At 39.4% G+C, this 26,001-nt stretch overlaps 1 protein-coding gene across 1 annotated transcript; it reads right to left on the reverse strand.

Moving 5' to 3' along the window:
- Positions 1–11,386: 11,386 nt before the first annotated feature.
- Positions 11,387–24,454, reverse strand: LOC137261599 (antifreeze protein Maxi-like). Its single transcript, XM_067799377.1, has 10 exons — positions 24,372–24,454; positions 22,210–22,306; positions 17,434–17,555; positions 17,243–17,324; positions 16,741–16,868; positions 14,881–14,953; positions 14,511–14,641; positions 13,755–13,827; positions 13,211–13,335; positions 11,387–12,135 (listed from the first exon to the last, which is right to left on the reverse strand). Exons 1-10 carry the CDS (start codon positions 24,403–24,405, stop codon positions 12,059–12,061), a joined length of 942 nt encoding a protein of 313 aa, XP_067655478.1. The 5' UTR covers positions 24,406–24,454; the 3' UTR covers positions 11,387–12,058.
- Positions 24,455–26,001: the final 1,547 nt, after the last annotated feature.

Here is a 26,001-nt window from a genome sequence, read left to right on the forward strand (position 1 = left end):
TTCCTTTACTTATTGACAATAGCTTACTGATTTACCTGATAGTTAGAGTAAACTTAGCTGGCTAATTCCCATGTTTTGTGTTTAACACAAATGATGAATACACTTTCAATGTATCATATGAACACGTATTGCGTGCTAGGTGAATAACGATCCATTTTAACTGAAATATACAGGTACAGCGGATATCTACTCTTTGAGAAATACTCCAGAAAAAAATAATTAATCTTGTGCCCATTATCACATGTCAACTTGTATGAATATCATAATTTATCTATTTGTAAAATAATGATTCACTGTATAAAACGTTAAAGTATAAAATAATGTTATATTATTGTATTACATATGAATAAAACTAAGTTTACTTATCTCACGCAAATGTCATAAACTTCAGCAACTTACCTAAAAGAAGAAGAGCGGCTACAAAAAATTGCAACATTATTTTGGATGTTGTCACTAGCACCGTTCCTGCGTCTGGACGTAGAGGCACTGCGACGGTGATCAGTGCGCCCCTCTATTTGTAACGCCCGTCTCCATAGCACCGGAATGTTGTGTCACATGGCCCTAAAGGTCTACACATTTACGTCTCAATATCACTGTTTGATTTTGGGGGCGGGGCTTGCTACTCCTTTACACCTGTAACCAATAATATGGGAACGCAAAATCAACCCATAGACGAATCATATGAGACAGTCAACTGGCAGATGTCCAAATATATTTGTCTCGTTACAGACATATTACAGATTTAACACGGGGACATGTTGAAACTGAACCGAACTGCTAATGCATGGACTTTTTGATAAAAATTAACTGGGAGTCTGATGAACATGATCGTATAAATGAAATATTTTGAGAGTTTTTCTTTTCAGATATTGCGTATATAATGATGATGCATTCCATAATTCTCCAAGTGACCAATACATTGTCGTAGATTTGGTGTTTGTACTGTAACATTTGTGACTTTTGTCACACGTCTCATGGCAAACACCCGAGAGACAAATGAGACAGGGAAGGCAGCTGCTTTTAACAAAATAATCTCGTTGTGAAATAAATTGGGAACAAATACATGATGCAAGCTAGAATCAATCTGAACGCTTTCCAAAAGCTTAATCAATATCACCCCTTCCGTGCTTATGCATTCTTTTTATTATTGTTTCATGTTCTCGCGTAACTTAGATAAATTTACCTGAATTTCTCGAAAATAAGAACAGTTCAACTTTTGACGCAAATCTACATGTCCCATCCGTCGATTGTTTGTTTTTACTTGAAAGTGCTTCATTTAAAGTATGTGAGCGAGTCTAGTTTTACGCCACATTCCAGCTCTATGGCGACAGTCTATAACAAATCGAGTCTGGACCAGACAATCCAGTGATTAATAGCATAAGGATCGATTTGCATAAATAAGAACTGATGGTATGTGTCAACCATTCAGCGAGTCTGACCATCCGATTCCGTTGGTCGTCTCTTACGACACGTATATGAAATAGAGGTAACAATGTGCGAATCCACATTGTACATGGATGATGCTTTTCGTCATGCTTATTGTGAGACTGTGGGCTCGCTCAAAAGGCAGCTGCTGGCACTCCCAGCGCAAAGTTGCTTCTGAACATGTCACATTTTGTACAAGCGGATTTTGTACCAGCTTGCATTCGGAAGGTTGTGGTTGGACGTTGTCATCCATAAATTCAGGGCGAGTGGCTAATGGGTGGAAATAAAAATGTGGCAGAAGAACAGGATCCCGAGTGTCCTGGTCGCCATTAAGTTTTCATCGAACAGATACAAAAAACACATTTACAATCGTGATAGAGACTACCCATGACAGATCCACCACGAAAAGAAACTGACACTTTTTATGCTCACAGGCACTGCTCCTAGTCTTCTAGACTCACTACCACCTCTCCTTACCTTGCAATAAAAGGTGTCTCTCATGCGACCATTGTAGCTTCCTCGATGACGTAAAATATAAATGAAGTCGCTGTAAATACCACTCCAAATGAGCTCTCTTGTCAAGGCTGGACGCTTGATCACCCTTCTTGCTCTCATCTCATGTGCTTTTATGTATTTATACAGTCCCATTTCACAGACGTCATTTGGGAAGCGAAAGTTGAAAGGCTGACATACCACAAGGCTTGTTAAATTCCGATCCTTAACTTGAGACGTCTTTCGTGGTTGATCTGGCTTTCGTCAGCCCTTTACCCTGCTGGTTTTGAAGTCGACTTATGACGATGTGCTGAATGTGCTGGCGTGCTGAGGCCAAATATTCCTACATTCCAATAATTTGCAATCTTCTTGCTTCTGGTACTTACCTTCATGCTATTGTAACAGACACTGCTAAATTTTTTAAAATGTTTTGGCGTTTTATACGGTGAGCGAATTAGGTTAACAGTATTTTTTAGACAGTCGTTGGTAGTGTGCTTCAAATGCATATTGGCATGGCAGGTGTTTTGGCGACTGATATAGGAAATCAACATGGATAGGAAAATTTACAATACATTTCGAATAGTAGTCATCTTTAGAATTCCTGGTTTGCCATTTGGTAAGTCAGTAAAACAAAATATATTTCGGAGATCAGTGTGCATATATGCAAGGCAGAGACACTGAGAAGGGGGAATACTTTAATGTACTTAAACAAGTCTGGCACTGAGTGACATGTAACACACCTCAAGGCCTAACGGATTGTTGCAGGCGCTCGCAGGTAATCATTGATGATAAAACAGAAATATTGGTATGTATAGTTATGCATGCATACATACAATAACCTGTAATCAGAAACTAATATCTAATAACTTTTGAACACTAATGCGGAGATTTCAGCTTTGCCATGAGTGTGTGAATGTGTGTGTGCCTGTCTTTCTGTCTGAGTGCGTATGTATGTATCGAGTGATCAGTTGATAGTTTGTTGTGGGATGTTTTCTATTGCGTATGCGGAGGTGGATTCCTACTGTGGGTACATCGACCCAAGACATCCCACACATGTTCAATCGGGGACACTTCCGGTGAATAGTGAGGTGAGTGAGTTAAAAGTTTCCATCGCATCGGCGACAATACAGCCATGTAGCGATGCCAACAAGGTAATCCTGTGACCAGACAGGTTATGGCAGCACAACCACGGTGATTTCTGTCATCGAAAGTCCTGGCACGCACAGACAGTGTGAGGCCAGGCGTTATTGTGCTGGAAAATCTATTAACGGCAAAACGTGACGTGAACAGAGTCTCGACCGTGAAGCGTAGTGGGATGTTAGCGTCAGTGGGATGGCAGCAATGCTGTCATCATAGAATTACTCCGCAACGTTTTGTCCACGAAATGTGTGGCACCGTTACGTTGTGGTGTAACATTCCTTTCGGCGGTGTCAGACACCCGCTGTCCCTGTGTTGTCCGTCTTCACTGTGAATCCCACAAGCACCCGTTTGCAAACGTTCAATAACATTGTCCCTTTCTTTTTCTGTCAGATTCGCCAATCGGCAGTAGACGTGGTCTGTTAACTCTCAGCTTTAAATCCTACCTACTAAAGTCACAGCATGCATACTTGACAATGGTAATGTGAAGAAGTCTTTTCCGACATAACGTGCCTTCTTACGAAAAGTCATTCTGGTGACTTTGTTTGTCCCATTTTCCTGTTCCATCACAGTGAGGATGGAAGTAGTTGTTCACTACACTGGCGTTATGTTTCGTATATTAGTGCCTGATTCAGTGAAACTAGAGGGAGCAAAGGAAAGTGAAAAATCTTATTAATGATCGATAAAATCAAACCAAAACATACAATGTTAATTGATAGTACATTTAATGAAGCCAGAATTTGGGACAAAGCACCAACAGTGTCTATGAGAAACATATGAAGGGCACGTATCATGTAATGGACAAGAGTTCACAGACACAACAAGAGTCAATCGTGGAATGTCGTGGAGGCCTTCGAATATGTTTGCCATGGAAGAACTTGTTCTGGGCAGTCAGAAATTCTGGACAGTTCGCGCTGTGTGGAGACTGGCGTTGTCGTGCTGCCTTGTTGTTACTGGCGGAGAAATGGTATTGACACGGGTTGAAGAATGTCGTTTATAGTATTTCTCAGCGTTCAATTTTCAACGTATTACGACCGATCTTGTGCTCTAATTCCCACAATTTCCTCCCTGAACCATCACACTGCCTCCAATGGGATGGAATACATGCCGATGGTTCGCCACTAGTCTTTCTCTCCTGCAATGGTATACTTGCACCTGGCCATACTTGCACCTGGCTATCAAGGTGAGTCGACTCGTCGCCAAGTTTATACCAGCCAGCATCATGCAGTCCTTGACCACTGTAACCTACGACCATAATGCTCCTGGGTCAATGCCATTCCACGCAGAGGACGTCGAGCTCTGATACTTGCTGCATGTAAACGTCGTAGCATGGTACGTTGACTGATGACATGTCCTAGAGCTGTTCCAGTACGGTGATGTTCCCGTGGGGTCGTCACACGAGTTCTGCCGGATCGTGGTTTGGATGCTGCCAGTCTACCAGGAACAGTCTGATGATGGTACCACGTGTGCAGTTCAAGGCCCTCGCAATATGACTGTAGTTGGTGCCCTTTGGCTTCGTACCTGTGGCCCTAACTGTCTCTTGCGCTGATAGTGGTGGCGAAATTTCAGTAGTTTTCTGTTAGCTGAGGTGTATGGCCGACGATTTAATGCCTTTATTTGCCAGTAAGTCGACAAGAATTTTGCAAAAGCTCCGAGATGTACGTTTTGCCATTTGTTTGGCAATTTCACGTGCTTCTCCACGGTAACCATCCTAGCATGCAACAGCCGAAACGGATTTTACTAACTTGAACAACTTTGCAAAAAATTCAAAACAAAGAGTGTTCACTTTCTTTTGCCTATGAGTTTAGTATGTGTGTAACAGATTTTTTCGTGAAGAGTATAAATTCATGTAAGAGGACAGTTCACAAGGAATCATAATATTTAGCATAACTGCATTCTTTACAGACACAAATATACACAGTGTTTACTCCCGAAAAATAAAGACTTATCACCACGTATAGCCATAATTATTGACACTGCGTGTATGTTTTCTGTTTATGCAGTCACAAGCGTTCATTTTTTGGAAAGTTGGTCCCATATATATAATGTTTGTCCGAGTTGTTGAGATATCTCTAGTTCAGACAAAGTCCACAGCAACATGTTACGATACCAGTAGCACTTGTGTGCAGCGCAGATATGAGTTTAACCAAGTGTTGTTCTATGGGACACCAATAAGAACTGTCGTTTATCTAATCTGTGTCGAGAGCACACGATTTAGGTGACTCCAGCATGGGAGTTCTGGGTCCTGGAAAGGTCGCCGTTTCCTGGTTTTCTAACTGTTTATGATGTGTCGATTACCGTTTATGTCCTGTTAACGTTATGTAATAATGTACTGCGGTCGCAGTGACTTCGTGTTAACAACGTGTGGTCCGTTGTGCAGCATGCCTTAAAAAGGTGGTAATTATTTTGTTTACTGGAGACGACTATAGGTATTGATAAATGGTTATTTTGTAGGTTAAGAACTGTTGTAAACATACTATGTAGCAACAAGTTAGTAACGATCCTGTTTTCACAAAGCATGTGAGTAAGTTAATATTTAACGTCACATCGGCAATATTTCTGCCATATCGTGACGAGAACATTTTGATATTGAAATGAAATATGTATACATTATAAAAACATGTCGACAAAGGACACTGAAACAGCTAGAATATCACAGAAAAGAATCACAAAGCATGCACATTCTTATATATTGTGAGTGAGTATGTAAGTAATACAGGAAGGTTTGTTGCATAATTTTGACTATTACTCCAGATATATTAGATGCTGACATCTGGAAGTAATTCCTATAGTTCGCGTCTCTTCTGAAGAACAGGAACACAGGGTCATTCATATATAGCAAATACTGAAAGGCGACCCCACTGTGATTCGTAATGTATGAGGACTTACTCTCGGTGACAAGTAGAATGTATACCACCACAACGTTGTGCGGACATGTCAAGCAGGACATTAAGGTCACGGGGAGATTTTTGATAAAGAATAAGATTAACCAGAAAAATATCCCAGTGCAGTTGAAAGATTATATATGATAGGATAACCTCGCCTGAGAAATAATTTACACTCAGCTGTCGAAATTCATGATTCAAGTGAAGGTGTTTTAAGACGGTATGAGATTTTTATGCCGATGCACCGAGTGTGCGACAGGAAAAGGATCTGTTGAGATTATTTACACCCTGTGCAAACAATGCAGCGTGTACCTTAACGGGTCGACGGTGAAGTTTCATGGGACTCTGGACGTGATGGATATATTACTGTGTGCCTACTTTGAAAGAAGGTGTGTAACGGTTGAGGTTTCCTAGTCAAGAGAATTCCTTTACACTGCACTAAGTACCCTGATCACATGAAGAAACCGCTTGAATTACTGCTTTGAACACATTCGTGGAGGTAAAACATTGAAAAGGAAGTCGCAACTCTGATTTTCGGTCTTAAGTATTACTTCACGCGTATAATTATACGTTTTTAAATGCAACTTCCTCAGAGAAAAAATATCTTGAAGTAATGTTTAGATACATTAATGCAACATATCCCATAATAGGGAAGACTGACGCCTCAAAAAGTATGAATGAGTGTGATTTTAACACGCTATATGCAATATTACAGAGGTATTACATCACGACGGGGGATCCTAGTAATGTGTCCATCGCACACATACATATGTAGCGAACAGGACCTGTGTCTTCGAAGTGAATGTTTTGACCGTTATAAATTAGGATGCCCACCGTCCCTTCTAAGAAAGAAGTCTCTCATATAATTATATGTTGTTCATAAACAGTGGCATTAAAAACGTTTGGTCATGTTACGAGGTCAGTTTAAATGCGTGGTATTTACAATGGGGCGAGTAAATTCGAAAATACGGGTTGTTTACCCCAAATGTTTCATAGCGAAACATAAGTCAGTCGTGATTGAAATGTCGACACGTTTGTACTTCAGAGTGGTTATAGTACATGGGGCCCATATCTGGCGTTCATTTTCATGTGTTGAAACGTTGCACCAATTACTTAACTCAATTAAGGCGTGTTCAATCGCACGCGATGATAAATGTGCTTTTGTTTTCAAATATTGTGGACAGGTTTTTATGTTCTATCTTTATTGATTTTTCAGATCGATAACAATTAGATTGTTCTCGTCACGATATGGCTGAAATATTGCCGATGTAAAGCTAAATAATAACTCACTCACTCAAATGGTGTGGTTCCGTATCAGCCGTTCCCTTGTCGTAATTGGTCAAACTAACAGTAATACATTGACTAATGATAATTAATATATCCTGGATGTGTCACTACTTCACGCTTAGATGATCATTTGACTTGTATCAAATGAAACAAGTTTATATCCGATACCCGTGTGTTATCGCTATTTCATAGTGACTCACAGATAGATTGGGTGTCATGGTGTCGCATTTTGTCAATCACAGGATTGTGTGACCCAAACTGTTTACAAACAACATCGTAGAGCTGTAAAACTGTTGACTGAAATCGTTTATCATGATGCTGTAATAACAGTACAATCGACCTCTACAAGTGTTGAGAGTTTTGTGAACAGAAACAACAACCCGACTGTTTACAAACTGCATTACTCCCAACAGATTGACAGGTTGTTGCCTACGTAAACATTCAATTAAAAGAGAACCATTTCGTAAACGTGTGACGTTTTTTACCTCTCCACAGATGCCTTGCATGCCCTTGGAAACGGGAAAAGGATTGGTATTTAAAGGATGGCCATCAGAACTTTCAATGACCAAAAACCTTGGCCAGGAATCAGTTTTGAAAGTAGATATATCTTCACCGGATACTGCAGTGGAAACCAGACTGCAACACCAGGGTTACAGGGATGTTATACTCCAGAAAATATAGACTTGAAAAGCCATGGTATCTTAAAGAATAAGTGTCAGACTGGTTCGGTCCATGACACTGTTCTTACAACACGGAATTCAGAGGTCTATATAACCAGATTGACCCATGAGCCACCACCTTCTGGCATAGGACTCTACGTAAGTAAATGTATCAATAATTTGTATACTGGATTTTAAAATGACCAATACCCAAAAATGTGAGTGCAAAATGTAAGCAGTTTCTATGCACAGGGCATGGCGTGACCAGCCGACTGATTGAATCGGACGATATGGCTGAAATATTGCCGATGCAACGTTAAACATTACCTTACTCACTCACTCATTGATTGAATCGGGCCCATTCAACCTCCCGTCTAGGTGAAGTCAGGGCCAATGTGGTGTGTTGAGCAACGGGAACACGGTCACTGGCCCCTGTTACCCTCAACGACCATGGTCCCTTCCTCCACCGACACAGGGCCGCAACCCACGGCTAACGGGTTGGGGGAACAAATATTCACCCGGGTCCACAACGGGGTTTTTTTGCGAGCAATGAGCGTTACCCAGCAGTCACCACGAGGAGGTGGCTCGCCACGAGTGCCTATTGTCCAAATGGTGATAATATTAGTTTTTAAGCTTCCAAGCTAGTTTTAAATACTAACTGTGATAGTCTAGTTGTTTTAATATCCTTCGTCGACAGGTTCTTCATAATATGCATATATATTCCTTTTTATGGCTCGTATGTTCGATGTGACGTTAAATATTAACTCACTCACTCACTACTTCACGCTAAGATGATCATTTGATCTGTATTCAAGGAAACGCTTATATCTGATACCTGGTGTTATCACTATGTGATAGTGACTCACAGACACATTGGGTGTCATGGTGTCGCATTTTGTCATTCACTGGATTGTCTGACCCAAACTGTTTACAAACATCGTAGAGCTACTGCTGACTGAAATCGTTTATTATAATGCTGTAGCAACAGTAGAATCAACTCTGCTTTTGCAAAAGACTTCTACTGTTTGTGGAAAGGGTTTTGTGTCCACCTGGGCGGAAATAAGAATAAAATGATATATTAAATGGCTAGCATTCATAATAAGTGGGTAAGATACAGATGGAATCTACCCATTCCACGTTCGCTGTTCTGGAACGCCTGGTTTGCTCACATGGAGTGGTATCTTACCTGATTTATACGTTATACACAGACTAGACAGACGTGGACACACTATGAACAGGTAGATTCGGTGTAACTCTGCTCACTGTGAACTGGTATTTGTGTACTTCGCATCTCCGGAATCGATTCTTGACAGTGATGCTTTGGTGATTGAGTGTGCACCATCATTGTAGCAGCAACGTGACTGTACGTGACGTGACGTCTTCACTGATGAAAGCGATTTCTGTCTGGCAAGGGCTGATGGAGGGAGTTAGGTGTTTGAAGGCCTTTGGGGCAGGTGAATTGAGAGCACAGCGTATTTTATCAAATGGCATGCTCTTATCGATTGCTGTATATTTACATCTGGATTTCCATTAGATTGTAGTATTTTTAACGTCGCTGCATACATATATACATACAGTTAAAAGTTGTGTGATGATATTCGAAGGAGGTCATTCTTTGACAAAGCATGTGTTTTAGACTTCGTGAAAGTGTTCTTCCGACAGTGAGTAATACTATATGTGCTGGATCCCTTATTCGTGTGCAAAAGCCAAACATCACGGGAAAAGAATAGAGCATCATAAAGCGAGTTCAACGGTTATTTGTTCGTTTTGCTCTCAACATCCATAAACGGTCATCAACTTCAGCAACTGCTCAATGCATATAACAATCGATAGACTCACACTCATGACAAAATGACCATTGAAAGTTATATACAATTTTGATGATGATGAACTCAAGATTACACTTTCAGGTGGAATCACAGCACTCATTAAAAACATGTCACTGAATGAGTGGGCTGTATTTATTGACATTAGAGCAAAACGCATCAGTCCTTAGAAACTCAAAGCCCTGTTTTATCTGTGAAGCTGAGATCATGTCAGTGTCTATTCCAGAGACTGTTTGAATAAGTAAATATGTTCAATATTATCGCCTGAGAGGACTCTGTATGTGTACTCACCGTCTTAATTGACGACGGGCTGTTTTATGATGTATTTATTGAATCTTGGATAGAACAAGTCCAAGATAGAATAGGTCCACAGCAAAACTGACGTGAATAACATTTCTCCTAACCATACTCTCATCCCATGTGTACATTTGTAGTTTTCAGTAACATAACTGAAGATAGTAGAAACAACTTCTGTTCAAGTAAGAGTATGATCGGTTACCAAGTCTATATCTACTGATGTATCTAGGATGGAAACTAAAATGCTAGCGCTAGCCGTACTGGATCCAGAACCATATCTCTGTGATTATGCAATGACTAGTGGTTTTAGGGTGTTATTATTGGACTATCGTCTAAGTTCAACTTGGGAGTGAAAACGTCACAGCAATCAAAATGACCAATCATTCCAAACCTTCCACGTAAATATCGGATCGGATTTTATGACACTCATCTGTGGCCATCTAACTTTTCAGCGTTTGAAGCTCTCGTAATATATTTGTTTTCTTTTCCTTCATCATGAGTTCACAGTTTCTGTCACAAGGCTAGAAGAGTAGACAATGTGTGTCAAGACAGATGATTCGAAGACTTTGGTGAGTGAGTGAATGTGTTAGAATTTATCGTCACATCGACAATATTGCAGCCATATCGTGACGAGAACAATTTAATTTAGATCAATGTTAAAATCATTTAGATGAAAACGTAAAGCCTGTCAGTTAAGGACAGTAAAAACACTAGGCTATCACATATATGATCATAAAACTAGCATTGAACGATAATACATTGTAATTAAAGAGGACAATACGATATAAAACACGGGCTATAGACCACCAACAACTGAAGGTAGATCACCATACTACGGTCCATGGAGAAACCTTTTGCGCCCGTCCCGTGCTGGATGTAACACTGTTGCAATGTCACGTGTGATAATTACCTCACATTAAACTACAAAATATTTGAAAAGTACGTAGACATTTCACATGCAAGACAAGAACAATGCATTCTCCTCTGTAGTTTTCATATTGTGTTGAGTATTCCATCACAAGGTATCAGTATTTTAATTCACGAACTATGAAGAATCTTTTCAGGAATATTAGTCCTCGTTTAATTATTGCACTTTGAAAGGAATTAGATTTGTTAAATGAATTGTAACTAGATCAATATTTTATAATTGGAAGATTACATTAGTAACTCAAATCGTTAGCGGCTGCCCAACCTTAAAGGGAGCTGAAGTACTGTACAATTATTGTCCTCCTGAGAGGGTACATAAGTCCCAAAACATTTGATGTAACTTTAAGTTTTCCAGGTTTTTAATCGTAGAATAAGTGTTCTTTTATATTACTGTACAGCATTATTTACCAAACGCAAATTTAATATAAAAAGGAAAAAATAAACACCCAGAAACTTTTCGTGAACTATACCTTTTATTTCAGTGGAACAACCATCAAGGGTTTTCTCGACACATCTGTAGTGGGGAAGAATACATGGGTTGAGTCATTTGAGCATCAACCAGATTATGAGGATCCAACAACAGCAAACAGGATGCTTAGTTTACAAGCCTGACCAAAAATGCTTCTTCTGAAATCACAGTAATTGTATGACGCCATAATGTTGGTCAGTGGTTACATATGGGATATATAGTCCACGTCATACATAGCAGTCATACAATCTTTTCTGATTATTTTGGAAAGTCTCGATAATCACAGGTCGATACTCAAATCATTCAAACCGCTGTACAATGAAAATTGAACACGAACGTTGGAAACATATTGTTGATAATACAAATTGGAAAAGAGTGATCGAAAATACAAATTTTAAATAGCATATGTCTTATGTCACACGAGGTCAAAGGAGATACACTTACAAGAATGCAGAATGCACAGGAGTGCCAAATTGATGAATCACAACAGAGATTCGTTATGAGATCTTCGAACAAACACGAATGTCAAACAGCCAAATCACAGAGGGTAAATTATGAGAATTGCGAGTGTAAAAGGAACACGCTGATACAGCACGGCATACATATTGAGAATTTCGAACAAACAGGAGCGTGAAAGGGTCGGATTGACAGGCGTTACAGGAACAGGTGCATCAGAACCGAAACGATCAGTGAAGCCAGAGCAAACGTCATGCGATCAGCAGCATTCCCACCTGAAACGAAATAGAGCACATTTTGGAACAACTTGCTTTACGTGCTTTACGCCGATCAAAGGACTCTTTCATGTTTAAGTATGTAATTATGACTTAAAACATCATCTTGGGATGTTAACACTAAGGATGTAAGAATTAAAAGCTGTGAAGTTTATTTTTTCTACAAAATTTATACATTGCCCAACATATGCCCAATGGACGCTGTGACAGATGTGATGTCCGTTTGTCTCAGGAATAGTAGTATTAACAGTGAGTTGTAATTCAGGTGATGACGAGAGAGTTATGCATTAATACAAAGTTCAGCAACAAAGACAGTAAAATAACCCTGCTTTCACAGATTTATACTTAAAACTGCCATGTTATAATTACCTCAAAACGTTGTTTTACAATAAAATATCGACTACATTCCATTTGGTCGAAAAGCGGACCGATAAACTGCAATCTAACTCGAAAACTAATAAACATAAAATACTCAATGAAAGAACCTGTTCAATTTTAAGGATCAAAATTCTGCATAAAACTCACAGATTTGTTATGACGTTTTGAATTCGATTCTGTCATCGAGTGTTTTATATTTGCTAGTTTTCGAGTTAGACTGCAATTTATCCGTCCGCCTTTGAGCCAAACGAGCTATACAGATCGCTACCAAAATAAGATTAGCATACAAGCGGCCGTGCAGTATTTGTGCTACTTGCGTGGACGCCAGCTGGATTTACATCATCCTAAAGTACTTGACGAGTATGACATATGTAGCCATGAATTGAGTAAGTGAGTGAGTTTAGTTTTACGCCGTACTCAGCAATATTCCAGTTCTGTAAATAATCGAGTCTGAACCAGACAGTTCAGTGATCAATAACATGAGCATCGATCTGCGCAAGTGGGAACCGATGACATGTGTCAACCAAGTCAGCGAGCCTGACCACCCAATCCCATTAGTCGCAAGGCCTATTCTACCCCGGAACCTTCACAGGTTCCATGAATTGAAAGAACACATATTCTGCAATAACAAACATCAACATTGTATCTGTAATTATGTTCTGAAGCACGTGCTCAGTAAAATGATACATGTACTTACATTTGGCAGTGGCTGTTTTTGCTTTGGTGTCAGTCACAAGAGCGGCCTGGGTGGAGCCGGTGGTACACCCTGCCTCGGTACCGGTGGCGACAGCAGAGAGGCAGGTCTTCAGTGTAGATAGAACACTGCCAGAATAGAAAACATTGTGCACGATGGAAACAGAAACGTAGGTTTCACACTGTCTCATCTATCTACTAGTGATCACATTTGTGTGGCCATTTCAGTCCACGAATAAAGGGTTGTGTATTTTAAAGCTTCCAGTAAACCATATTGTGTGAGTGAATGATTTTACTTTTACACCGCTTTAAACGATATTCAAGAAATATCACGACAGGAGAGACCAAAAATGGGCTTCTCAGACTGTTCTGAAGACGGGAATAGAACTCTCGTCTTCAGCATGGCGAGCGAACCCTTTAAGCATCACGCTACCTCTTCCGGTTTGCCTTTTTCAACTAGTAGCTGAAAGACATATTCGAAACCCGTCAAATGCAGGTTGTGTTGATGAATATTGATAATACAACAGCTACGAGGTTCAAACACTCACGTGCAGTAGCTTGTAGTAGAGGATGCGTCTCCTTTTGCGGCGTTGATCTCACACTGGCAGGTAGCAGTTGGAGCTTAAACAAGTTTTAGACTTAGAAAAGATTCATTTCATCTAACCATGGTGTCTCGTTATACAATTAACATATTTATGTTAGCGTCAATGTCTACAATCAGGCAATGTGTACAATGACGGAAAACAAACCCCGTCACTGTGCACATCACCGGATTCACAGAGTTATTGTGTGCATTGTCTAAAATTTCTACGTACTGTGTACATTGCCTGTTAAATACACCTAATTATTTTACATATGGACTGATTGGTGAACAGGGATGTTGAGAAGACAAAATTAGCATGTTCACAGAAAAAAATAACCAAATGCTCATCATGTCTTTTCAATAATCCCCATTGAACAATCCGTCAGTCTGCACAACAATTGGGTCAATTAACCAGGCACTGAACATATACTTCAGACATGATGGATTGAAAACTTTAAACTGAAAACAAACCATTTGATGGCTTTGCGATTACTTTTCATTTCTCCTACGTCATATAATTATTCATATTTACACACACTGAAGAGGTATACAGGCCATTTCCGTTGATCCCTGTAGACGTATTTTACTAACTTGGCCTTCTATCAACAACACAGATGTAAGTTGGAACAGAAGTGTAAATTCGCTCCTTTCGTCTAAGGTTTATGAGTTATATATAACATGGACTTGTCACATACTATATGTTTTGGAAGTGATTGATTACCTGCACAGTCACCACTTGGTAGCCCATCTCTTGCGGTGTCAGTAGCGGTTGCAACGGCACTCTTTGTGGTGCTGCCGTCACAGCCTGCAGCTTGCGCGGTTCTCAGGCAGCTCAGTTCATTATCATAGGCACTATAACGATATAATATATAATGATAAAAACACGTACACACAGCAATTTCACATAAAACTACCTGTGTAAACATTATGTTTAAATAATTGCATATTTCTTTAAAACTGAAAAGTGAAAGTGCAGTCAAGGTATTTGCAGAACAATTTAAGAGAATGCGTACATCTGCAAATTTGTACATGTATATCAATGGGTGAATTTGGGTCTTTCTATCAAGAGGTCATAAAACTAGTGAACTCACGTGCACTTATTGGCATTCGAATCAATAGTCGCTTTAGCAGTATTGATCTGACACTGACAGGAGTCGGAGATAGCTGAACATTAAAAACAACAATATAATGATGATGATGATGATGATGATGATGATGATGACTCACTCACTCACTAGTTCTTTCCACCTGAACTGCAATGGAAACCTAAATGGTTCGAGTGAGTGAGTGAGTGAGTTATAATTTAACGTCACATCGGCAATATTCCAGCCATATCGTGACAAGAACATTAAACATTGGGAAGGAATATATGTACATTATGAAAACCTGCCAGCGATGGACAATAAAAATGCTAGATTATTACAGATATAAACATAACACTAGCATGAAAAACTAAAACGTAGTTAAAGAAGACAAGACAATATAAAACACGGGCTATAGATCGCCAACAACGGAAGGTAGAACACCATTCTAGGGACCATGGGGATTCACAATACCTCTGCTACCTGCATGGACCCTAGCGGGATTTACACCATCATATCAGTTGCTGGCGATTGTGGGAAATGTCAGCCAATATTTAAACAACAAGAATACTACGTTTCAAAAGCCCGGTAAGTTTGAACATACTTTGACTGTTTCGGGATTTACGTAACTCTCAGGAGGACAATGTTTTACAATGCTTTAAACCACTTTGAGGGAGACATGCTTGAACGTGATTCTTTCATCACATGGGATACAAAACGGAGGATCCTCACCTTTACACAATTTTATGTGTATATCCTGTGTGGCCAATGCGACATTGTCGCATGATGGCCTCCTCAAATCTGGACTGGCAACCCAAGCAGGTGTGATCAATATAGGGCTTTATAACATGTAATTTACTGATACCTACTTGAGTGTCCCACTTCTTCTGCATCAGATCACGGATATACATTCTAATGCAAGTTTTGTAATCTGAATATGGAATAAGAAGTGGTGTCCGAGATTTGTTGAGTGCTGCTTTTGCTGCAAGATCGGCCATCGTATTTCCAGAAATACCAACTTGGCCGGGTAACCCACAAAAGACGAAGTCGCATTGGCTACACACATTATACACTGTGACATGGATATTTGCGTAAAGGTGAGGATCCTCCGTTATGTATCCCATGTGATGAAAGAATCACGGTCAATCACGTCTTGCTTCACTGTTGAATATTCCAAGATCATTATATAATTTCTAATAAGAGTAGATGTTTACATGATAAAGTTTTAATCGCCTGAAGACAAAAAAGAGAGTCTGAATAGATTATATAATGTTTACGTTTAGGGTGTCTTTGAATATATTTAAGAGCTGTTAATATAGCGTTTGCTTCAGCTGTAAAAATAGAGCTGTTATCCGGTAATCTAGAAGATATTGTTCTGGATCCATTGACAGTGTAAATGGTTAGATGTCACCATTGATTTTTCGTGTCAGATAAGGTGTTACGTGTCCTTCATAGTTTGGATGTTGTCTGTTTACAATGTACGAGATTGCCGATGCAGTGCTAAATAATAACTCACTACAATGTACGAGTAATTACCCAGACGCGATTGAAAAATATGTGTGCCTAATGTGCTTTTCTGCTCTACTTTGGTGCGATAGGTCGAGTCTTATTCAATGGCTTTTAAGTTTGAATTATGATTTATGTTACTGTCAAGAATCGTACAGGTTAAACGTATATAGCTCAAACGTATTTGTGTTAATTACTTCTTATTTGTCACAATTAGCATTGCGTTAATAAGGACTGTTACAAATAAGTTAGTGTCATCGTTTGACACTGCACCTTCACCATTGTGTTTAACAGTTACTGAAATTGTGCAACTATATGGTATATGATGTGAGCAGCCCCCCAAAATAAAGATACTTAACATACCACAGTCTGTTGTCCCCAGACCTGTCATCCTGGTCTCCACACCAGTTGCCAGACCTATCACAGTATTTTTCGTGTCACAGGCTACAGCTGTTTCCCCCTTCAGACACAGTATGTAAGCCTTGGCGGCACTGTTGATATAAGAATGGTACGTGACGCCACATTTTTTTTCGGGATAATGAATGCAAATAGACTATGAACAATGATTCGATTAACATATACTGGACAAAATTACTTAGATATAATGATATTTTCATGACTGATATTTCATTAGTATGTGAATGAATAAATAGAATATTGTACACAATTTCAAAATCAACATATCTAACTATTTTTGTCCAATTTATATCAAATCCTTATTTATTAAGCCACATCCTCGAACGCGCATGACAATGCATGCATTTGGGGCGGGTGCAATCTGCGAAAATATCCAGTTTGAACACTATTTAATTGTACAGTATACATTGTGTTAAGCAGAAGGTTATTTCATTCCACAGCTTATTACCTGCAGACAGCTGCAGTATCAGCACTTTGGTCCGTCTTCCAGAAATCCTTTTGACATTTGCAGGTTGCCGTGAATACTGATTCTATACAAAAAGAATATACACAGTAGTATACAAATCTTACATGAAAACATTTGTTTCTAACTGGTTAAGGAACAAGCAATGATTTGCCGCTTGTGAGCTGTCTACATACCTCCACTGCAACTAAGGGCAGTATAGTCAGTCTCAATAGCGGCAGCATCAGCAGTTGCAAGCGGACATCCGGCGTCAGTCTTCCCGGAAGTCTCCAGGCAAGTCAGATACGCTGCGAGAACACTATGCAAGAGACATATAGTGGCAATACAGATATGAAAACTTTGCTGAAGACAAATGTTTGAAGTTTGCAAATTGCTTGCGGAAACGTCACTAACAAGCTATGTTTGATATGTATGATCTTTGCAAAAGTGCTATTTGCCCTTTCGGTTTAACTGGGAGTCAACATTATTATCCATTTACAACATACATGTGCCCTAAAGACGAATAAGGACACTGGAGAAAATAAAGCCATTGAAGAGTATGCGATCTATAGCCAGTTTTTACATTGTGCTGTCCAAACAGTGCTACTCATGTGCAGGAATCATGACTACTAGGCCTCCAATGGGGTTGTGTCCTCTCAGGTCACACAGAAGAACTTTTAGAAAACCTCCCTAAAACCAATATTTTTAATTCTAGTACAATAATACGTAGCTTTATCTCGTATTCACATTTATATGTTCTTTTAAATTATATATTTTACATAATTTTGTCATACCTGAATACCCTGTACGTTTGCATTGCAGATACATGACTTTGCATGTCCAGTGAAAGGCATTTACACACGGAAATCATGCATTTTTGGCTACTTTGACACAAGTACCAAATTAGATACATCATTCCGTAGCTTCACAACTTGGAGTCTTATCACATGGACCCCTGTCTGTAAAAGAGTACCCCCACAGCAAGATATTAAATGCTGCACTTTGAACCTAAAAATTCGCGTCTCCGAATACAAAACCGTCTCATTACCGGTCTGACAGAGTTGTATCCCTTGGGTTAGCGCCCATTTGAATCTACGCAGATTCGTATTTGGTATGCATGCATATGCATCCTCGTGGGGCTCAGTTGGAAGCAATACTATGAACTGACTTTTAAAACTCAAATGATTTTCAGGTTTTTTTTGAATAAAAGAAACATATTCTCGCCCTACCTTAGGATAAACACATATTTGCTTGAGTAGCGATAGCAATGTGTAGAAATCTGCCAACAGACACAAACAGGGCGACACCTCTTTCTACTCATTGTCACCTATCAACTCTCTGCCGCGAATCAGCTCTGTCAAAGTGCTTATAAGGCCAACTACGAAGTGTATTTAACTGAAGTACATATCAGTGTGGATAATACCTTTCCCTTGTTTGCGATTAACAATTGATTGTATAAGAAGATGAATCTTCGTACACGAGGGACCACAAATTGGAAGCGCATACACGAAGGATCACCAATACACTTCGCCCCGATCGCGATCAAGATCAGCTCTACCTGGACTTTTTCAAGTTGAACGTGTGATCACTCGTCGTAGAGTCAAAGAGGTAAGACGTCTTTCTTTGTGCTTATTAGATTAGTCAGTCCACATAATTGTACGGAGATATCCAAACATTTGCGACCGAATCGTTCATCGTTCGACTGAACTTTGATTGCGATACTCATGTGCAGTGATGCTATTAAGTTGGTATTCGCGTAATCGACATACCAAATAAAGTTGTTTTAACTTTCCATATTAGTTTTAAGTTTAACCGTGATATCTTAGTTGTTTTACTGTTGCTGACATGTTTTTATATTGCACACATATTCTATTTCAATAACACGTCACGATATGGCTGAATTATTGCCGATGTCACGTTAAATGATCACTCACTCTCACCGTAAAGTACAATACTATTCAGTTTGATTCTGGAGTTTATGATGCAAAGACGGTGAGTGAAAGTCAGGAAGTGGTATAACTAAGACCATGTAATTAAGAATAAAAATAAGTGTTTATTCAGAGCATTATTGCATCGAATTCCCAAACAGGAGGATGAGCAGTTACGATAGGATTTTGTGATAATTGTCCCTTTTGGGTAAAAAACCCAAACATTCCATACGTAAATACATTTAACCATTCTAAAGATTTATTGATATTGCTGCAGTTAAGGAATGCCGCAAGATATTTGAAGACTTAACATGTCCGCCTTCGATATCCGAAATATTGTTTGGAATGCTACATTATAAAAGCGTGTCAAAGTTGTTACATAGTGCCAGAAGTATTAAAATTTATTTTTTTCCATTTTCTTTTTGCATTTACCCTCGTAAATGTGTAGGTGTCAAATTCTACATTTGAAAGGTATTCGTAAAATGATACACAACATATCATTATTATGCCAGACGAACACTGTCAATCAACACTGTCAAGGGACATAACCCTTTCACCCTGAAGACCTATGACATGTGACTTCACAGCTATGTATATACTTCCTATCTACGTGTGCAACCTACACGTTATACAAACATTAGGAGTATCTTCGAAAAAGGTCATACGTAAGCGTATGAAGGTCCTTGTCTTTATGGACATACGTGAAGTTTATTGCATTCTCCTCTCCGGCAGTTTTAGCTGACACATAAAAAGAACCCTAACACTCCTCAATCAATATAAACTCCCGTTCAAAAGAAAGTACACAGGCAAGAAAACTTGAAATAGCAGACAAACAACACGACGCTGTGACATAATTGAAAATGTGTATTGAAGCGCAATTTCAAACAGACATATTGACATAAGAATAAACCATTTAGAACCGAAATTGTTCCAGTGACGTTAAGTCAAACAAGCATGCATGGGGTCAAAATGACACTTTTCAAAACTGCTGATGAGAAAGTCATTGTCAACAAAACAGACGACATGAAGTCCTAACAATAGGTAACACACTCAATATCTTGTGTGGCCCCCACTGGCATCAATACACGCCAGGACACGTGTCCGCATGAAAGATGTAAGCCGCCTGATGACGTAATCAGGAATTCTGGCCCATTCGTCATGGAGAACCTGTTCCAGTTGTTGAACGTTGTGTGGTTGCCGTTTTCGACGTCGAAGTAGCCTCCCGAGGTGATCCCACAAATGTTCGATGGAGTTGAGGTCAGGTGAACGAGATGGCCATGGCAAAACATCGACATTTTGGCGGTTGAGAAAGTCTGTGGTAAGTCTGGCGGAGTGCTTTCGCGCGTTGTCATGTTGGAATAGCGTTCCTTGGTGCTGTTGTACGAAGGGCAATAACACAGGTCCCAACACCTCATCCCTGTATCTCTGCGCTCGAATAGTCACTAGACGAGTCTTCTGGTCGTTGCAAATGGCTCCCCAAACCATCACACCTTCTCCACCAAAAGGATGAACTTGTATGCAGTTTGCGCCAAACGTTCTCCTCTACGCCTGTAGACCCTCGTCCTGCCATCCAAATGAAATAGAGTGAACTTGTTTTCATCACTGAAGTGTACACGAGCCCAGTTGCAACGTTGCCAGCGACATACCGTCCTGGTCTACTGTAACCGGTTCCTGCGATGTTGGAAGGTCAAGGCCATCCCGCGGAAAGGACGATATGCCCGGATGCCAGCTGCGCGAAGGCTCCTCATCACCGTGAACCTGCTGATGCGGTGCCCCAAATGCTGTTGCAGCTGATGACGTCACAGTAAACATCTGGTTCCGGAGATGCAAAACCCGTAGGCGCCGATCTTCTTGCGGTGTGGGCACCCTCGGACGGCCGCTTCTGGGTCGATCAGCTGTCTGGCCTGTCTGCTGAACCCGTCTAAACAGTCTGATGATGGTCTTCTAGTGCAGTCGAACGTCCTGGCAATATGACCGTTAGAACCTCTCATTTGCGACATTCCGATGCCTCTAGATCTCTCTCTGTGTTCCCGCGTTAGTCTCGGCATTTTCTTAGTGTTATTTTTGTCGTATTCCTCCGTGACAATACGACAACGTCTTTTAGAGCCATTATTCATATTGATTGCACGTGCAAGAGTAAAAAAAGACACGATTTACGCAAAATCTCGTGCAAAGTGCGCAAAATGGTTGAGGTTGGGTTTCGGAGAATGTATTCCGCTAGTTGTTTTCTTTAGACATGTTTTTCGTGAAAATAGGTATCAATTAGAACGAAGTAAATGTATAGTGACCAAATATATGGGCGTGTACTTTCTTTTGAACGGGAGTTTATGAGTTCACAAGCTGTATAAATAGGGAATATAATGGTCAAAAAATTCATTCTCTCTATTCTGAAATTCGACCTGACTAGACTTTAGTTGTCAACGATCCAAAGACACGGGAGTTAAGCCCTGACTTTACCACGGTGGTAAGGGTGTGCTCTGAAAACAATTATCACATTCATTAGTTGTTACACTCACAATAATCTGCTAGTTTATCTGGTGCCGTTCTTATAGTACATACACGTAGACCATCGATAGTTATACACACGATGTGTGAAAGAAAATGTTTCATTTTGAAAGTGGTACTAGGTGTTGTGAAATCGGAAACAAGCATTCGTCAAGATTATACAGTACAATGATTGCAATTTTGAGTAACGTTCTGCGCTGTTAAGGTACAGTGTGTCACAATGACTCGATCACTAATCCATTTAGTCGACCCTTGCCTCGGGCACACTGGAATGCAGATAAAATCAATAGCCTTGGTTGTATGATATATGCTGTCTAGCGTGTGTACAACAGAATATGATATCACTTGAAGTTCTGTTTGATACAGATCCGAGTAAATAGACACTCGTGACTGGTTACGGATGACGGATATTATATCTGCTTTCTCTTTAAGTGGGCTTCTACACATTTCTATGTTTGAAACTTCAAACTTGAACATGCAGCAGGTTTGTCTCCACAAATATGCTATACAGGAAGTATTATGAAGTGTTCATATACATACACGCATTTTGCTGGATTGTCTGCGGCAGTGCCCTTATCTGTAGCATAGGTAGCTTTACAAGCATCACATGATGTCGCCACAGTTGTTGGGAGATAAGCTGGGAACAATATTAAAAAGAAGAACATTAAAAACCCGGAAAAAACCCAAAACAAAACAAAATTACCGTTGATTGCAGTGAGAACAGTCTAATGTGCTAGAGGACACGAATACTAGGCGGCATAATCTCAATCACCCACTCAAACTATATACTACTATTTCTTAAAGATAATTTTACAGTTATAAAACCTATGGCTTGTCTCTGTATTTTGTACTCATGAACTCTTGTACGCGAGTACCTGTACATAAAACGTATCTAGCATAAAATGACTTAGAGCTATGTACAATGTAACAGAATTGCTAGTTTTTTAAAAGGTACTACGTATTTGTAATTACAGATTAATTGTGGAAATAATTAACGGTGTATTAATACAAAGGTACTAAAAGTCGTTTTCTAATCTACCACTCATGCCTATTAATTATCACACATCTATACACAGCATTATAGAAGGACATTTTTCACAATGTAACTGAATGGTGAATTTAATGTAAAATCTAAGGAAATCAAACGTTATAAATACGAACTGATTGTAATCTAGGGCAATTATCACACAAGTAACACAAAAAGAACCGCCTTTATAACAATGCAACGTCATAGAATGACCCTTTTGTTAGGAATGTACTCGATTAAACGGGATTTGATTACGGTGCATTTCGTATAATTTCTGCAATCAAGAGTAAGCATGTGAACATGTTTACAGGAATTCTCTACCCAAAACATAATATGTATTATGAATTGTATTATGTATCATGAAATTAATGTGTGTCAAAAACGCTTTACACCTCGTTTTATCCCATAGCAGGAATCATATTCACACGACTGTCTATATGCCAGATGTATATGTGTCCGTGTCTAATAGAAAAGACAAACCATAATTTCATATAAAATATATTTTACAAAAATGTGAGACTACATGCACTGCACTGCAAAATGTATTCAATCAATTTTCCTACCTAGTAGTGAGTGACTGAGCTAACATTTATCGTAACATCGGCAATATATCAGCAATATCGTGACGAGAACAAGTAATAATGACAATGTAGATCAAGAATATAAGAAACGAAAACCATTGTTCTTGACGAAGAACAGTAAAACCATTAGTACATTATTCAGATATCTGACTATATTAAACTTCCAATTATAAGATATTTATCTATTTACAAGTGTGTTATTAAATCTTTTAAAAATGCAATAATTAAACGAGAACTTATGTTACTAAAAAGATCCTTCAAAGCTCGTAATTTGAAATATTTATCCCTTGAGACGGAATATTCGACACAGTCAAGCAAAACATGCTTCACCGTGATTATTTCATCGCAAGGGATGCAAAAAGGAGGATCCTAACTTTCCAATAGGTATTCATGAGTATATCTCTCTTGGCAAATACAACATCGCCGCATAATGACCTCTTCAAATCTGGACTTATAACCAAAGTAGGAATAACCAGCATAAGGTTTTCTTGCATGTAATATATTAATGCCAACTTGGGTGTACCACTTCCTCTGCCTAAGATCACGGATATAATATCTAATGGTGGCTATATTATCAGTGTATGGATTGAGAAGTGGTGTCACAGATTTGTTGAGTGCTGCCTTAGCAGCAAGATCGGCCATTGTGTTACCAGAAATGCCCACGTGGCTTGGTAACCAACAGAAGACGATGTCGTATTGCCAATAGTAAGATCATTATACAATTCAGTAATGTCAATTAAAAGTGGATGTTTGCAAGAAATATTTTAATAGCCTGAAGGCAAGAAAGAGAGGCTGAATAGATTGTTTACTGTTAATGTTTAAGGTATATTTGAATATATTTAAGAGACATTAATATGGAGTTAGCTTCAGCTGTGACATAGATCTGCTATCGGGCTATCTAGAAGTTGCTGCTCTAGATCCAGTAACAGTGGCACAAGCTACTGCGGTGCATTCATTCATCTGGTGCAAGTTATCACACGTCAACTATGTACGGATATCATTATGTCTCTATCGGGTATGATTCCCGGTATAAAAGTTACACATTAACTAATTTTATTTGTTTCACGCAAATGTCATAAACTTTAACAACTTACCTAGAAGAAGAACTGTCAAACCAAACTGAAGCATTATTTCGGATGTTGTCACTAGCACAGTGTTTGCGTCTGGACGAAGAGGCACTGTGACGGTGATCAGTGCGTCCCTCCATTTGTAACCCCGGTTTCCATAGTGCCGTAATGTTGTGTCACATGGCCCCAACATAACAGCAGGACGATACACTTAGGTCTCCATATCTCTCTTTGATTTTGGGGTGGGGCTTGCTACGCCTCTGTACCTATAACCAATAATATTAGAGCATGTTCGTGAAATCTTGCATCAGGAAATCGCACATGCGCATGAACTAATGAAAACAACAATCTTGTTTGAGCATGTCACGTTCACGCGTCAATCAGATATGAGCATGCCAACATGAAATTGTACCGAGGGGCAAAAATGGCAACTAAGCTGCCCTGTGAGACTCCCATTGGTCTTTGGTGTTGTGACATCAAGCCATAGACGAATACACGTGTCATTCCACTGGCAACGATCTTAGGGCTACAGTTATTGCAAATGGGGATCTCAACACCACCTTGCACAAAGCGAAATTTTCAACTGGTCCGGACCAGTTGTAAAGAGCTGTGATCACTGTAGCCTGTGACAAAATGGCGTTGAGGTTAGTGTCTGTTTCACGCAAATAATCAGCTTTACGTTTTGGAGATTGCTTTCATACTGCATAAAATTGTATGAGTCGCCTCCACACTTCAACAACATGGAGAATGCACCCCCGATTTAACGTCAGAAACATCGTTATTTGCGGTAATGAACCAGACAAGTCGATATCATATTCTGTTATCCTCGCTCGATTCAGTGGTGGAAGAAGTGTGAAACAACATACCTTTTTGATAATCAGAGAAAGGATAGTAACGAAAGAAGTCTGCATTCGATTAGTAATGGCCGTGACCTTTTCAATAATTCAAGGACAGCTAATCTTAATTTTTACGCCAGACGGGAGTGGCCTCCCTTTACATATTCTGACGTTGCCGTCGAATCTGACATGCCCAAAGGTATTTAATGTTGTAACATTGAAAAGCTCCACATATATTTCATTTCGGTCACATTTTTAGTCTTCACTTATGGTTAAATAATCTACAATTACATAACGTGCAAAGTCAAGTTTCTTTCTCATTCTTAATTATATTAGTTGAGTCGAAAGAGAGACAAGGGTTTTTAAATCTTTCATGGACTTAAATAGTGACTAACTGAGTGAGTTTTAATGTTACTGGACTATTGCTAAAAGCGGCGTACAGCTCAACTCACTCACTGGTTCTTTCCACCTGAACTGAAATAGAAACCTAAATGGTTAGAGTGACTGAGTGAGTTAAAATTCAACATCGCATCGGCAATATTTCAGCCATATCGTGACGAGAACATTGAACCCTGAAATGGAATATATGTACACTATAAAAACCTGTCGACGATGGACAGCAAAATACTAGAACATCACAGATATATAAAACTAGCATGAAAAACTAAAACATTGTAATTAAAGAAGACAATACATTATAAAACACGGACCAAAGATTGCTAAAAACTGAAGGTAGATCACCATACTAGGGACCACAGGGACTTACAGTACCTTTGCTACCTGCATGGACATGGGGTTAAATAATTAAGATATTGTGAATG

This window comes from Haliotis asinina, chromosome 14, assembly GCF_037392515.1.
Source record: "Haliotis asinina isolate JCU_RB_2024 chromosome 14, JCU_Hal_asi_v2, whole genome shotgun sequence".
Lineage (NCBI taxonomy): Eukaryota > Metazoa > Mollusca > Gastropoda > Lepetellida > Haliotidae > Haliotis > Haliotis asinina.